At 37.3% G+C, this 17,466-nt stretch overlaps 1 protein-coding gene across 3 annotated transcripts in view; it reads left to right on the plus strand.

Annotated features, from left to right (window-relative positions):
• The window catches only part of HIF1A (hypoxia inducible factor 1 subunit alpha), a 54,296-nt gene extending 48,994 nt beyond the window's left edge, over nt 1–5,302 (plus strand). For 2 of the 3 annotated variants that reach the window (XM_023726262.1, XM_023726261.1), the window contains 3 exons: nt 2,719–2,827; nt 3,410–3,536; nt 3,974–4,310. In XM_023726262.1, coding sequence (XP_023582030.1) covers nt 2,719–2,827; nt 3,410–3,536; nt 3,974–4,125 — 388 coding nt within the window. In that variant the 3' untranslated portion in view covers nt 4,126–4,310. Of the gene's footprint in view, nt 1–2,718; nt 2,828–3,409; nt 3,537–3,973 lie in introns of all 3 variants that reach the window. The other variant, XM_004370926.1, reaches the window with a different exon arrangement.
• The last annotated feature ends 12,164 nt before the right edge of the window (nt 5,303–17,466 follow it).

The following is a 17,466-nucleotide window of genomic DNA, read 5'->3' on the forward strand; positions in this document are numbered from 1 at the left end:
TATATATATATATATATATAAATAAATGCAGCCAATAAGTTCTGTAAAATAACTGGCCCAGGTATACTTCTTGCTCTTGTTTAAATCAAACTAGTTAACTATCCTTCTCAAGACTTAGATGTTTTGATCTCTTGGAGTTTTTTTTTCTTTTTTTTTTAAGATGCTTTGGGGGAAGGGGAAGCCCTTCCAGTTTAAGAGCACTTCAGTTCCTTATTCCAAATTGACAAGTTGTTTTTCAATATATTTGTTCAAGCCCCTGGTGGCATAGTGGTGAAGAGCTATGACTGTTAACCAAAAGGTCAGCAGTTCAAATCCACCAGCCGCTCCTTGGAAACTCTATGGGGCAGTTCTGCTGTATCCTATAGAGTCGCTATGAATCAGAATCCACTCAATGGCAACAGATTTTTTTTTTTATAGTTGTGTTACAACTCCTTTTAATTTTTCACTACATGTTTATAGAACATTAGCTATATTGTAGGTTAAACTGGTTTTTTGAGGGTTACAACGAGAATTTAAGCATGGTTTATGACATGCTTATGTGGAGCTAATTTGATCAAACATCTGGACAGCCCAATTTTTCAGTTGTAATTTCTGTATATAATTTTTTAATTGTAATGGGATTTGACATATTTTAAATTTTAGGCTATATCCAGAGGAAACAAATTTTAGCTGTCAGTGGGGAAGTGTGTGTGGAAGAGAAATGATTCATTCTCTCCACTCTATATATAGCAGTAGGAAAGAAGCACTGCTATGCTATAGCTAGAGCTTATGGCTTTTTTTTTACCCTGCCCTTATCACTAACTTGACCTGTAGCACTGGGTCTTCTTTCTGAGCTAGGAAAAGATCTTGGGGTTTTAGAGTAACTCAGAAGTATTTTTACAATACTTTATAAATTACTGTGTTACCAACTTACTTTCGACTCTGAGCTCCTCTAGAGTAGTAACAGTGTCTTGGGCATTTTAGTAGTACCAATATCTGAACTCAATACCTAGTGTATAGTACTTGGTCAATAAGTGGCTGTTGGATGAATAGATGAATGAATACAGGCAGTCCCTGGGTTAGGAGCGTCCTACTTACGTACAACCTGTAGTTATGAAGCAACCCCCATAAAGGCTATTATATTAAAAATTTAAGGTACATACAATGGTTCGAAATAACTAGCAGGCGCTACTTTGCAGCGCATATCAAAACATTATTATTATTGCTGTATTATGATGTTAAAGATGTTTTAGTGTATCTGGAAGTGTTTAATGCTTTTTTATGAATAGAAAGGTACGCTATATACTGTATACTAAGACAAACTTTTGACTTACTGACATTAGATACAGACAGTACTAACTACCAGTTTATGTACAGATTTGGCTTAAAGACAGACTTAGGAATGGAAGTCGTTCATAATCCGGGGACTTTCTGTAAATGGCAGTGACCTGTAATTTACAGTTTACTATTAGCTACAGAGGACCATGGATATTCCATTTTCCTTGTACTTTATTCTGGTCAAAACCAGAGTCTAACATCTAATCACTTTAGCAGTTTTTGTTTTCTACATGAGTTCTGATATAACCTGTAGTAAGCATTTTAAGGGATAAACTTACCTTTCACAAGCTTATGGAGGCTTTTTTTTTTTTTTCCCCTCACATCTCTAGTTAATTATTTGCAAAATCAAAATGTTGTACTAAACCAGAAGACTTACAGCTTTAGAACAAAGATTAAGATAAACCATTAAAAGTGTACTACTAAGATGGTATTTATATGATTGAGTTACATTTCATAAAGATAATGTATAAGAATTTAAAAGCCTGCCTGTTTATATAATGCAGGTTTTACAGAATTAAAAAACACACACAAATACAAAACAAAACTCCATATAGGACCGAAGTTAGTGTAATAAATCCAGTGGAATTTTAACCAAATGGCATTCTCAACTATGTGAAACAGAGAAAAGATCCATTATGATTATGTGTTGGGTGGTGGGGCTGGGTTGGGGGGAGCTTTTTAGAAGCCAAAGTAGATAAAAGAAAATTGATGTACTTGACTCATAAAACAGTTCTTCACTATTTAATTTTAGATACAAATATTTCAGGTTTGTTAACCTGATCAATATTGAGGGCAAAATGGTACAGTGGGAAGACAACAGAGGGAGGGTGGTGGGCATCAGGAGATCTAGATTGTGCTTCCGTATCTGCAACTTACTAGCAATGGGATTTTGAGCAATTTACCTAACATTGCCTTAGGTTTCTTATTTATAAAATGAGTATGATAATACCTATTTTACCGATCTTGGGGATTAGAGTGAGGTTAAAATGAACTAAGGAACATGAAATGTTTTATAAACTGAAAATGCTGTACAAATGTGAAATTAATCGTCATCTTGCATTTCATTAGTCCTAAGAATATCAGTCTATTATAGTCATATTAGGTGGAAGCATGTTAAAGGCAGATATTCAACTGTTTTTGACCTACAAAAATATCAGCTTAGTTCTGTTCAGGTCTATTTTATAAAATAGGAAAATATATATTTTAAGAAGTTTTCTGTTTTAAAAACTGAGGTTTGGCTTTTATGGTGATAAACTTTACTAATCAGGAAAGTTCTTTTATGCATAACATTACATTCCTTTATGTTGGAAAACTTGGCATTATGTATTTTGCTTTAAATAGGTATAGGTGTTTTTTTGTTTTTGTTTTTTAAATAATAATATTTGTAAATTTTTTCCCCAGAACTACTGTTCCTGAGGAAGAGCTAAATCCAAAGATACTAGCTTTGCAGAATGCTCAGAGAAAGCGAAAAATGGAACATGATGGTTCGCTTTCTCAAGCAGTAGGAATTGTAAGTGCAAGAGTATGTTTGCTTTTCTATTCTAGCTATTGTTATTTCTGAATTTTTTTATATATTTAAATTTTTGTTATTTTTCCAAATACTAAAGTTGTCTTTCAGAAGTTAGACATTGGTGTTTTACTTTGTATACTTTATTTTTCAAAAAATATAAACATTAATGAATACATTTTTATAAAAATTCTAAACAACATAGATGTATTTTGAGTAAAAAGTGTGAAGTTCTGCCCTTATTCCACTTCCAATATTACCATCAATACCATTCTCTTCCCTTTAAGTTACTTTCTTTTATTAACATAATTACTAGTGTTTGGGGATAAGTTAGTACTAGTGTAATCAATACTTAAACCAGTCTAAAGTGATACTTTCGGTCCAACTTAACTGGAAAGCATTTGTAGTCAGATTAATCATAATGGATAGCAAGTACCTTTATCATAGTATGATTAATAGAAATAACTAAAAATTATGGCAGTATTTATTAAGAAATCTGCCTACATATTAGTATTAAACTGATTTCAGTTTTTGAATTTTTAAAAAGTCAACATGATAAAATTGAAATAACTTTACTGTTTTTAGGGAACATTATTACAACAGCCAGATGATCGTGCAACTACTACATCACTTTCTTGGAAACGTGTAAAAGGATGCAAATCTAGTGAACAGAATGGAATGGAGCAAAAGACAATTATTTTAATACCCTCAGGTTAGTTTATTTTTTCTCCCTTGAACTTCACAAAGACAATTAAGTGAGAGTGACTTTGGTTCCTTAAGCAAGATTAAAAAATAAAGTAACATCTCATCTCATGGCAGTAACTCAGGAATAGATATTTTGAAATGGAGCTTTCATTGTTTAGTACTTATCTTTGATATATCTATATCTGTGTGTTATTAAGTATTGAATAGAAGATGAAACTTGTAAATTTTGATGCCTTTGCGCCTCCATTGTATCCTGTAGCACTTCTGACACAGCACCAATAACATTTGATTGTACTTGCTTGCTTACGTAGCAGTTTTGCCCATTAGATTAAAAACTTTTCTAGAAGCTGATTTGCCTTATTTTCCCCAATTCCTAGTGCATAGTAGGTGTTTAATAAATATTGTCTAGATGAATGAATACTTAGGTATCTCTTTGTTTTTCAGATTTAGCATGTAGACTGCTGGGGCAATCAATGGATGAGAGTGGATTACCACAGTTGACCAGTTATGATTGTGAAGTTAATGCTCCTGTACAAGGCAGCAGAAACCTACTGCAGGGTGAAGAATTACTCAGAGCTTTGGATCAAGTTAACTGAGCTTTTTCATAATCTCATTCCTGTTTTTGGACACTGGTGTCTCATTACCTAAAGCAGTCTATTTATATTTTCTATATCTAATTTTAGAAGCCTGGCTACAATACTGCACAAACTCGGTTATTTCCATTTTGATCCCCTTTTTACTTAATTTACATTAATGCTCTTTTTTAGTATGTTCTTTAATGCCAGACCACAGACAACACATTTTCACAATCCTTTGGTATTTAAATCAATACATTGCAGTAGCATCATTTTTAAAAATGCACCTTTTTATTTATTTATTTTTGGCTAGGGAGTTTGTTCCTTATCAGATTTTTTTCAAGAAGATGCCAATATAATTTTTTTAAGAAGGCAAGTAACCTTTCATCATGGTAATAGGCGGTTGAAAGATTTTTACTCAGTTTTTTTCATATTTTACATAAACAATAATGCTTTGCCAGCAGTACATGGTAGCCACAATTGCACAATATATTTTCTTAAAAAATACCAGCAGGTACTCATGCAATATATTCTGTGTTTATAAAACTAGTTTTTAAGAAGAAATTTTTTTTGGCCTATGAAATTGTTAAACCTGGAACATGTCATTGTTACTCATATAATAATGATTCTTAAATGCTGTATGGTTTATTATTTAAATGGGCAAAGCCATTTACATGATATAGAAAGATACGCATATATCTGGAAGGTATGTGGCATTTATTCGGATAAAATTCTCAATTCAGAGAAATGATCTGATGTTACTATAGTCATTTTGCCAGCTCAAAAGAAAACAGTACCCTATCTGTAGCTGTGGAAGTTTATGCTAATATTGTGTAATTGATATTAAACCTAAATGTTCTGCCCACTCTGTTGGTATAAAGATAATTTTGAGCAGATTGTAAACAAGGGAAAAAAAATCATGCTTTGTTAGCAAATTGCTTAGTATATTAATTTGCTCAAAATTTGATGTTTGGTTTTATGCACTTTGTCGCTATTAACATCTTTCTGTTTTCATGTAGATTTTAATAATTGAGTAATTTTAGAAGCATTATTTTAGGAATATGTAGTTGTCACAGTAAATATCTTGTTTTTCTATGTGCATTGTACAAATTTTTCATTCCTTTTGCTCTTTGTGGTTGGATCTAACACTAACTGTATTGTTTTGTTACATCAAATAAACATCTTCTGTGGACCAGGCCCCCTTTGATCAGCTTTTATGTTTTAATAGTATTTGCTACAATATCTCCAACTTATAAAATTGTTTACCAACTATGTAACTATTTTATGAAGATTATATTGGTATCGATTATTTTTATATTTATCTGGCCGTAAATTTAATGTATACTGTAATCTCTCTAAATGTCATATTAATAATAACAAACTAATACTCCACGGGAAAGAGTATGTTGTTAGAAAAGAAAGGTGTTATTTATAAAACATAGAATTTTAATATGTTAATGTAAATAGGATGAGTGAAGGAAATCCTGAACATTATGGTCACATAATGTTGTAAGGGCTAGAAGTTCCTCTAAAGATTTATAATCTATTCTCATTCACAGATGGAGAAATTTTGACCCCAAAAGACAAACAATTTGGCCAAGCCCTAAAGGTACTAAATGGCAGACCAAAGATTTAAACTTTGGTCTTCTGACTCCAAGGTCAAACATAAAGCATACCTTGGTTTATTTTTGTTTTAATGATACTGTATTTAATTTTTAAAATAGCTTTATTCTTTTTCTCTATTTCTCTTTTATGAAATAGCTACATTCTACATTTAAAAAAAATACTTTTTCTTTAAATCATACAGTACAGAAAGATACAAAAAAGATAGGGAAAAATCACTGTGAATCCCTGTACCCAGAGATAACAACAAATTATTTTTATGGACAAATTTTGTAGGCAATGCCAGAACCTTAAGTCTTTTAGCCTGAATGTGTAACCTGAACAAAATGAACTAAGCCACAGATCTATTTGGAGACTGTTTTTATCTTAGAATGAAGAAATGGGATTACTATTACATGAAAATTTTGGAACAAAAGTTTGTAATAGTAAGATCCACTCCAAAATTGTTGGACACATGTATACTTCCACCGCAAATATTATGACCCAAAATGCTTCGACACTTAATTACAGACAGTACTAGAGATGGTACTATGGGATAAAGTAGCTGCTTAATATTCCCAGGTTGCAAAATCAAAATACTTATTTTAGTAGCACATTAGCTTCAGTTGAGAAAAACAAAAACCAGTTGCTATGAGTTGGAATCACATCAGGGAAAACTGCTCTGTAGGGTTTGCAGTGGCAGCTTTTTCAGAAGTAGAACACAGGGAGCCTCTGGTGGATTCAAATGGCCAACCTTTCAGTTAGCAGCACTTAACAGTTTGTACTACCCAAGAATTCCTCAGTTGAAAACTAGAAGTTTATGTATAGTTTTCAAATATTAGTAAATTATCAGTTATATAACAGCCCGGAGTTTGGGAAAACTTGTGAGAGCAGTGATTAAAAGGGACAGCTGTCGAGTTGGTTCTGACTCATTTAGACCCTATAGGGCAGAGTAGAACTACCCCCATAGGGTTTCCAAGCAGTAGCTGGTGGATATGAACTTCCAACCTTTTGGTTAGCAGCCTGAGCTCTTAACCACTGCACCACCAGGGCCCTGATTAGAAGGGAAAGCCACGTAAAAGGACAGTAAAGCTGGAAGAAAACAAGTACCCACCTCTCAGTCACGCAGAAAACAAGCCACCAGGCATGCTTTAAGCTATTTGAAATAGAACCAATCCTTCCTTCCCAGCATTGTGCCCTCTCTCTGACACAATCACAATATTTTTTATCATGCCTTTGTAGGAGTATAACCCTATGCTAGCAACTATAACTCTATAATAGTTCTTCCTTCCTTAATATTCTTCTCCCCTCTGCATGCATACCTATACTTTCCCCTTTTCCGATGTTGCTGTGATTGAATGACCATAGTATTACTTTCACACCTGGAGAAAGTCTGGCAAAGAATCTGAGTGTATTTCATTTGTTCTAAGCATAGAAAGAGTTACCCAGAGAGTAGCAAACTGCTAGGTACAATGGCTCATAGGTTAGAAGTTAAGATGAATCTAACATCTGTTGAGTATTTATGATGTACCAGACATTGTGCTAAGCGTTTTGCGCGTACTATATCATTCTTTAAAAAAAAAAAAAAAATCCTATGAGTTAGTACTTGTATCTCATTTTGCAAATGAGAAATGTATTAGAGAGCTGGCAGTCCAAAGCCTATGGCTTTAACTGCCCTGCTATGCTAGCCAATCCAGTGAAACATGCCCCCCCACAAAAAAAAAAAAAAAAAAAACCCTTGCCATCCAGTCAGTTCTAACTCCTAGCAACCCAGGACAGAGTAGAACTGCCCCTTAGGGTTTCCAAGGCTGTAAGTCTTCACAGAAGCTGACTGCCACATCTTTCTCCAACAGAAAAGAGTGGCTGGTGGGTTTGAACTGCTCATCTTTCAGTTAGCAGTCAAGTGCTTAACCACTGTGTCACCAGGGCTCCTTTTTCCCCTTTGCCAGTTGTTTAAATGGCAAATAGGAGAAAGCAACAGGGGTGTCACTTGAAAGTAATGAGGGTACACAGGACATGAAGGGGATGTCCTAAGAGGAGTGGCAGGATAAGAGGAGAAAGAAATGAATAAAAGTGGGGTTTTGAAATACTATTAAGTGGGTTTTGAGTATGACCTGCAGATTCAGGTCTGGTTATGGAAAGTGCTTAATCAACTATAAAGGGCTATATTAATGTGTGGTATGATTCTCCTGGAACTGTTAGAATGGCATAATAGACATGTTTATTTTCTTTTAAGTTTGTATAACTTAACAATTACCATTTCAAGTCCTGAGTTCTCCCTATAATCTCTAAAATACAAAAAGATTGAAGTTACTGGATTTGCTGAAACAAACATTCTCATAGTTCATATTTTTAACATCGCAATGTCAAAAGCAATTTGCAAAGAACGTAGGTTTTGTTTGTTTTTTTAAATCTAATCAGGCTTGGTTAAATAAAACCTTTGCATACATATTGCTGGCTAGAACTAACAAAAATGTAAAGAAAAAAATCTTATCCGGGTGTTTAAGAACTCTGCCGCTAACCACTTTGCTCGTATTCCGTCCCTTTAAATAGCGTTGAACCTGTTGTCTGATCCTTTTACAGAGAGTTAGGACAATCTATAGAATTTGATACAAAGTAGACTCCCTGCAAAATAAAAGCTACACCTTACCACCAGCCTTTCTATGGAATGCCTTCTGGAGATTTGTTGTGTTCACGCCTTTCAGAGGTTTGGACATAATTTTTATTCTTACCTGTAGTGGAAGGTTTTATCCAAGGCACTGCCCAGACACCCGATCTTCTTGCACCATTTAATTTCCTTTATTCCCTCATCTTGGATCCGTTCCGACACAGAGAGGAAAGACAGGTGCCTGAGAGAGGCCATGATCAGACCCTCAGCGGGGAAAATACCAAGGATGCGGAAGGACCAGGTACCCCTTCTGTTTTGGTGCCGCTGGTACTACATGATAAGGATACTAAACATAAGCCACCCCAGAGACTTCCGTAAGCCCCGCCCGGCCCACTACAAACCACGCCCCAGTACGTGCTCCGGCTCAGCACAGCAGCCCCGGCCCCGGCCTCCCGCTCCCCAGCCCCTGGGACCCTACGCTTCGGACACGCGCGAGGCAGCTGCGTGTGCTCCGTGGGGTGGCTGCACCCCCCGCTCCTGCGCCTACGTGTGAGAGCGCACGTGGGAAGCGCCGGCCATTCCTGCCGTTTAAATGGAGCGGGGCGAGGGCGGCGACGGGTCAGCCCTGCCCTTTGTCTTCACTGATTTGTCAAAATGTGATGGCTGATCCCTTCCCAAAACTTTTTGAATGGGGCTCGGGAGGGTGGGACTCAGTGTGCTGCTGTAGGGCTGTCTCCCGAATTTCCTAGCAGATGCTTTGAGGTGTGCAGATGTGCTTTGTAGAAGAGTGCCTGAGGTCTCCTAGCAGATTGGAGCTTGGTTAACGTTTTTTTAAAACTGAGTGCTCATCTACTAATCTGGTCAAAAATAGAGGAGTTGATTGTTTATTTAAATATATCCCCCTGAAGGCCCTCAAAAGACTTAGTTTACTGGAGATTAAGCACTTTCAAAGGAGCTCTGGTGGCGCAGTGGTTCAGCGCTGGCCTACTGGGCTGCTACGGAAAGGTCAGCGGTTGGACGCCAGCAGCAGTTCTGGGGGAAAAAGATGTGGCAGCCTGCTTCCGTCAAGACTACAAGTTGGGAAACCCGATGAAGCAGTTCTTGGAATTGACTCCACGGCAGTGGGTTTCAGACATGGCTTATTAAGTAAATTGAAGCTTTAACTGCCTCAGGTGGCGTGGGTTTTGTTTTGCTCGTTTGCTCCGTTTTTGAATTTGTTGTGTATGTACCTGCATCACAGCGACCCTAGCTATTGAGAATCCTTTGGGAGAAGATAATCGTTGGGTGGAAGGGAGAAGAGTTTACAGAATACAGAAAAGTTTGCAGCCTTAAATTTAATCTCCTGTAATTAGTGCTTTATGATTGGGCAGTATTAGACAGGAAACTGCCAGAAATTCAAACCAGATTAAGAAGAGGAGGTGGAAGGAAGGCTATCACTGCTGATGTCAGATCCTGGCTGAAAGAGGAGAATATCAGAAAGATGTTTACCTGTGTTTTATCGAACATGCAATGGCATTAGACTGTGTTGATCCTAACAAATTATGGATAATGTTGCAAAGAATGGGAATTCCAGAACACTTCATTGTGCTCATGAGGAACCTGTACATAGATCAAGAGACAGTCTTTTGAACAGAACAAGGGGATACTGCCTGGTTTAAAGTCAGGAAAGGTGTACGTCAGGGTTGCCTTTCACTATACTTATTCAATCTTATGCTGAGCAAATAATCCAAGAAGATGAACTATGTGAAGAAGAACGGGGCTCCAGGATTGGAAGAAGACTCATTAACAACCTGCATTATGCAGATGACAACCTTGCTTTCTGAAAGTGAAGAGGACTTGAAGTACTTACTGAGGAAGATCAAAGACTACAGCCTTCAATATGGATTACACCTCAACATAAAGAAAACAAAAATCCTCACATCTGGACCAGTAAGCAACATCATGATAAATGGAGAAAAGATTGAAGTTCTCAAGGATTTCATTTTATTTAGATCCACAATTACCCATGGAAGCAGCAGTCAAAAAATCAGAAGAAGCATTGCATTGGGTAAATCTGCTGCAAAAGACCTCTTTAAAGTGTTGAAAAGCAAAGATGTCACCTTGAAGACTAAGGTGCACCTGTCCCAAGCCATAGTGTTTTCAGTTGCCTCATATGCATGTGAAAGCTGGACAATGAATAAGGAAGACTGAAGAAGAATTGACGCCTTTGAATTGTGGTGTTGGAGAAGAATATTGAATATACCATGGACCGCCAAAAGAATGAATAAATCTGTCTTGGAAGAAGTACAACCAGAATGCTCCTTAGAAGCAAGGATGGCGAGACTATGTCTCACATACTTTGGACATGTTATCAGGAGGGATCAGTCCCTGGAGAAGGATATCATGCTTGGTAAAGTAGAGGGTCAGCAAAGAAGAGGAAGACCCTCAACAAGATGGACTGACACAATGGAACAATGACTTTAAGCATAATGATTGTGAGGATGGCTCAGGACCAGGCAGTGTTTTGTTCTGTTATGCATAGGGTCACTATGAGTCGGAGCCAACTTGACAGCACCTGACAACAACTAGCCAGGTATTGTTTAAAATATATACCTCACCTCTGCGTATCTACAGCTCAGCTAGCACTCAGCTAGAACTGTGGATACGCAGCTGGTTACATCTTTTTTTTTTATAGAGTTTATGTTTATTTAGATTTAACCACATTTTCACCAATTCTTTTGATTATTCTTTCTTCTTGCACCTCAAATCTTCTTTCTGGGTTCAATGTCCATCTTCCTTTAGAAGTTTCTTTAGTGAGGGCCTGTTGGTAGTAAACCCACACTTCTTTTTGTTTAAAAATGTCTTTCGAGGGAGGTTCCTCAATCCTGAAAGATACTTTAGCTGGATATAAAACTCTAGGTTGGCAGTTGTTTTCTTTCAGCACTTTGAAGATATTGCCCCCACTATATTCTGGTTTCTAATGTAGCTAAGAAGTATGTCATCTGTCTAATTGTTGCTCCTTTTCTCTCTGGCTTATTCGCCAGCACAGCAATTCCATATTTACAATTCAATGACACTGATTACATTTTTCATGTTGTACCACCATTGTCGCTATCCTTTTCCAAAATATTCCACCACTATTAGCATAAACTCAATGCTCCCCCCAAACAAAAACTTCTTTCCCCCTCCCTCCCACTCCTGGTAACCATTAATAATCTTTGGTTTCTATATATTTGCTTATTTCATATAAGTGAGCTCATACAGTATTTGTCCTTTTGTCACTGACTTATTTCACTCAGCATACTGTTCTCAAGGTTCATCCATGTTGTGTGGCATACATCAGAACTTCATTTCTCTTTACAGCTGCATAGTATTTCATTGTATGTACATACCACACTCTAGCTTATTTTAAGCCTTTGTGTCTTTGTTGCTTTTAAGTTTTACTCTGATATGTCTAGATATTGATTTCTTTATATTTACCTTACTAGGGATTAGTTGGACTTCCTGAATCTGAGGACTGGAATTCTTCATCAATTCGAGAAAATTCTCAGACATTATATCTTTATTCTTCTTTCACATTCTCTGTATTATCTCCTTCTGGAAATACAATTAGATGTGTGATAGTCCAGCCTCTATCCTTCATGTCTCTTAACTTCTTTTTATTTCTTTGTTTTTATCTGTTGCTGCATTTTGAGTAATTTCTTCAGCTCTATCTTCCAAATAACTATTTCTTTTTTTTTTTTTATTGTACTTCAGGTGAAGGCTTACAGAACAAATAGTTTCTCATGAAACAGTAGTACACATATTGTTTTATGACATTGGTTAAAAACCCCACAACATGTCAACCCTCTAACTTCTCAACCTTTTTTTTTTTTTGGTGAAAATACACATAGCCAAAGATACACCATTTCAAAAATTTCTTGCACAGTTCAGTGACACTGACTACGCTCTTCCAGTTGTGCTGTTATTCTCACTTAAGATGAAGGCTTACAGAACAAAATAGTTTCTCATTTAACAGTTACTACAAATGTTGCCCTATGACAATGGTTAACAACCTCACAACACATCAACAATATCCTTACTCAACCTTGGGTTCCCTATCACCAGCTTCTTTGTCCCCTTCTGCCTTCTGGCCCTTGTCACTGGACTCCTGTACCTCGTTAGTCTCATTTGGTTTTACGGGGCTGTCCACTCCCAGGCTGAACGGTGAACCTCGGAGATAACTTCACCACTGAGCTAAAAGGGGGTCTGGGGGCCATACTCTTGGGGTTTCTCCAGTCTCCTTTAGGCCAGTAAATCTGGTCTTTTTTTTGTGAGTTAGAATTATGTTCTACAGCCCTCTCCAGCTCTGTCCAGAACCCTGTGTTATGATCCTGGTCAGAGCAGTCAGTGGTGGTAGCCGGGCACCATCTAGCTGTACTGGACTCAGTCCGGTGGAGGGCTTGGTAGCTGTGGACAATTAGGCAGCTGGTTACATTTTGCATTTTATGTTAAATGATTTCCTTCAGGAAAATTGTTTATGGTTTTTCAAATAGAATTTCCTAGAAAGTAAGGGTTCATTTTCAAAAAGTGGTCAATTGTTTTCAATATTTTTTACTAATAAAAACTGATTTGTAGCCTCAATCATCATGTGTGTGTGTTTAATTAGAGACGTGCCACTTGAGGAGAGTGCTATAATTCTTTTGGTCTTATGGATCCTTAACAATCCTTATAGAGTGATTCTCTACAGAGGGGAGCAGGCATGGTTGGAAGGCTGTAATGTTCATTGCAAAGGGTCATGCATTTTAAAAAGTTGAGAAACAGTATATAGCTTGACGAGTAGACTAGGATTCTGGGAAGTCAAATCTATTTCTGTGAAGTCAGATTTCTGAAATATTAAAACATTAAGAAACACTATTTTATGTCGAGCTCCTTTCCCAGATACTTCTGAATAATGTTATTTGCTCTTTGAAATGGATTTTTAATTAATGGTTCCACACACAACTGCGATCACAAAATCTTTCATAGGAGTACTGAACAAGCATGAGGTAAGCCATTATAAACTTTTCCTGTCTTCCCAGTCTGCTGGTAGAATATTTAAAGCAAAAAAAAAAAAAAAAAAAACTAACCAAAGTGAGCTACTTTGTTGTTAGGTGCAGTCCATAGCGACCCCTTGTGACAGAGTAGAATTGCTGCGTAGGGTTTTCTTGGTTGTAATTTTTACAGAAGTAAACGACCAGGTCTTTCTCTCATGTTGCTACCAGGTAGGTTTGAACCGCCTACCTTTTGCAAACCTACCTTTTGGTTTGCAGCTGAGCTCGTAACCATTGCACCACCAGGGCTCCTTAGTGAGCTACTACCACAGCACATTGGGGAGGAGCCCCCACAGTCTGTGTAGGTGCTTTGCATCAACCTATGCTGCTTCCTACAGTCTTCCACCTGCAAGTATTCATCACCCTTCTGAGCTTCCATACCAATTCATCTTTAGCTTTCTCATTTTACTTCTCTGTTTTTACCTCATATGATAATTTATGCATATGTCTTGCCTCCCATACTTAACTCTTAAGTTCCTTCGGAGCACAGTTCCCACCTGGATCATCTTTCATTGTTCCTGAAACCTTCCACTCTGAATGCACAAGGATAATTCCACACATGATTGAAGGGAAGGAGAGGATCCCAGGTGTTACAGACTGAATTGTGTCCCCCAGAAATGTGTTGTAAATCCTAACCTCTATGCCTGTGGTTGTGGAGCCTTGGTGGTGCAGTGGTTAAGAGCTTGGCTGCTAACCAAAAGGTCAGTGGTTCAAATTTACCAGCTGCTCCTTGGAAACCCTATGGAGCAGTTCTGCTCTGTTCTATAGGGTCACTATGAGTCAGAATCGACAATGGGTTTTAGGTTTTTTTTTGGTATGCCTGTGGTTATAGTCCCATTTGGGAGTGGGTTGTCTTCGTTAGATTAATGAGGCAGTATTAGTGTAGGCTGTATCTTGAGTCAATCTCTTTTTGAGATATAAAAGAGATTAAACAAGCAAACTAGGAAGAGAGATGCTAAACCACATGAAGATTGCCCAGGAGCAGAAGCTCAGAAGAGACAAGGACCTTCCTCCAGAGCCGACAGAGAGAGAAAGCCTTCCCCTAGAGCTAGCACACTGAATTCAGACTTCTAGCTTCCTACACTGTGAGAAAATTAATTTTTGTTTGTTAAAGCCATTCACTTGTATTTCTGTTATAGCAGCACTAGATAACTAAGACACCAGGTGTGTCATGGGAACCAGAAAGACATTATGATCAGAAGAACAGAATGAGAAAAACAGGACCATTTTCTAGCTCTTCCAATGAAATCTGTTCATTCAACGAGCAATTTACCTAGGGCAGAGTAAGTGTAAAATATTATTCTAGGAACTGTGGATGATACAAATTTTCTGGAACATGGTGTCTGCCATCAAGAGTGTGATTAATCCCCATCCTATGAGTTATCCACACATTCAACTGTAACTGTGTAAACACAATCGAAGGCTAAATAGAACTTTTATTGGCCGTTCAGGATGTTCTAAGTCACCATTACCTTTCCTTTTCATGAATTGTCTCTAGCTTGATTATCTCTACAGCCCAGACTGCTTCCACAGGCACCTCAAATCTGGCAAAAAATATCTCTCCTTCCGTCCTCTAAGGGGCTCCTCCTGCATTCCCTATCTCAGTGAATGGCACCACCATTCACCCATCCTTTGAAACCAGAAGCCTATAGATGTAACTTGTCACTGCTTCCTAGCCACCATATTGAGTCTGATGGTCTTTTTTTCCTTAAAATTTTATTTTGAAAACGTTTGAGCATGCACAAAAGTAAAGACAATGGTATAATGATACCAAAGTGTCTTTGCAGTTTGGGTTCCTTGGGAAGGAGGTTCTCAGATGGAGATTGCAGGTACTTTATTAGAGATACTTTTGGGACCAACACATGTGGGAAAGGAAAGAAGCAGAAGTAGACAGAGGAAGAAATTGAGCTGAGCTGAGTTTCAACAAAGACCTTAGGTAGCCACACGAGGAGCTTTGGAATTGGACAGCCCTTAAGTGTTGTCCAAGTAATGGGAGGATCTAGGCCTTTTCACCCCTATGGTGAACAGTCATTCGATGTGGGCTGCCCCCAGAACGATGCTTAGCTAGGCAGTTTTCTTCAACTGTGACAGTCCCCAAAGAGTAATGACAGCTGAGGACTGTCTTCCGCTGCACTCCCAGCAGATAAGAGAATGAGTCCTTCATTTCTAAGTGGTGATCTGGGTGTCTCATCACAGTGTCTACCACAGTACCAGCTGCAACAATTAACTCATGGGTGATCTTTTCTCATCTGTGCAAGTTGCCATCGTGTTGACCGACTCATGGCAACCCCATGTGTGTCAGAATAGAACTATGCTCCACAGAGTTTTCAATGGCTGATTTCTGGGAAGTAGAATGCCACACCTTTCTTCTGAGGTGCCTCTGGGTAGACTTGAACCTCCAACTTTTGGTTAGCAGCTGAGTGCATTAACCATTTGCACCATACTTCTACATATTTTCCCCCATCCTTAATTATTTTGAAGCAAATTCCAGACATCATACAATAATTTCATTTGTAAATAATTCAGTAAGTATCTCTAAAAAGCAAAGACATGTATATGAGCGTGTATATATATATATATGTACATATATATATATATGTATGTATATATACACACACTGTTATCACACCTAAAAATTTACCTGTAATTCCTTAATATCATCAAATATCTGGTCAGTGACACAGTCTTTTTTGTTTTTTGCTTCTAAATACTCTTGAATCTAAAAAAATAAAAATAAAAATAAAATACTCTTGACTCTATACCCTTTCTACATGTCCACTAATATTACCTCATCAGTTCCTGCCTGGGTTTTCTCTACCTTCTGCCTTAACTGTCCTATCCCTGCCATGCTACATGGTTGCCAAACTGATCTTTCTAAATCAAAACTGATTATGTTATTTCCATATTGGAAATCCCTTCTACAGCAATAGTATAATGAATATAAAACAGTGGTTATTCTTGCAGGGAGGAGTCCAGAGGACTTTTACTTCCTACCTACTGAATTTCTGTATCTTTGTAATATTTTATAAAGAGTAAAATTATTTTTGTTTTCAGAAAAATAAATTAAGATTTATTTTTGTTAGTACCACTGTTGATTTTCTTCAGATGGAAGTCCCAATGCTTTTACAAGGTGTTAAGTCCAAAACTCTGAGGGGTAGATATATAGATATAGATATGGACACACAAACATCCACCTCTCTTATCAAAGCTTAAATATTGTCACATAAGCTCCTTTGTTGGCTATTTTCTTTCTAATATTTATAAACAGGAGCCTTTTCACAATTATGTCACTTTTCTTTATTATGAAAACTTCAACACATAAATGTGGGTCTATATTCCTTTTTTTTTTATTGTTGTAAAAAATATATAACATAAAATTTTCTATTTTTACCATTTTAAGTGGCATTAATTACATTCACAATGTTGTTCAATTATCACCATTATTTATTTCCAAAACTTTTTCATCACCTCAAACAGAAATTTTGTACCCATTAAGTAATAACTCCCCATTCCCCATTTGTCCCAGCCCACGTTGTTGTTGTTAGGTACTGTCGAGTCATCTTTGACTCATAGGAACTCTACGTATATCATAACAAAATGTTCACCAGTCATGTGCCATCCTCACCATCGTTTCTATGTTTGAACCCATTGTTGTAGCCACTGTTTCAACCCATTTCATTGAGGGTCCTCCATTTTTTTTGCTGACCCTCTACTTTACCAAGCATGATGTCCTTCCCTAGGGACTAATCCCTCCTGATAGCACGGCCCAAAGTAGTCAAGATGAAGTTTTGGCCATCCTCGCTGCCAAGGAGCATTCTGGCTGTGTTTCTTCCAAGACAGATTTGTTCATTCTTCTGGCAGTCCATGGTATATTCAATATTCTTCACCAACACCATGATTCAAATGTGTCAATTCTTCATTGATCTTCCCTTTTCATTGTCTAGCTTTTGCATGTACATGAGGCTACTGAAAATACCATGGCTTGGGTCAGGCGCACCTTAGTCCTTAAAGTGACATCTTTGCCTTTTAAAATTTTAAATAGGTCTTTTGCAGTACATTTGCTCAATACAGTACATTGTTTGATTTCTAGCGTGCTGCTTC

This window comes from Trichechus manatus, unplaced genomic scaffold (assembly GCF_000243295.1).
Source record: "Trichechus manatus latirostris isolate Lorelei unplaced genomic scaffold, TriManLat1.0 scaffold00010, whole genome shotgun sequence".
NCBI classification, from domain to species: domain Eukaryota; kingdom Metazoa; phylum Chordata; class Mammalia; order Sirenia; family Trichechidae; genus Trichechus; species Trichechus manatus.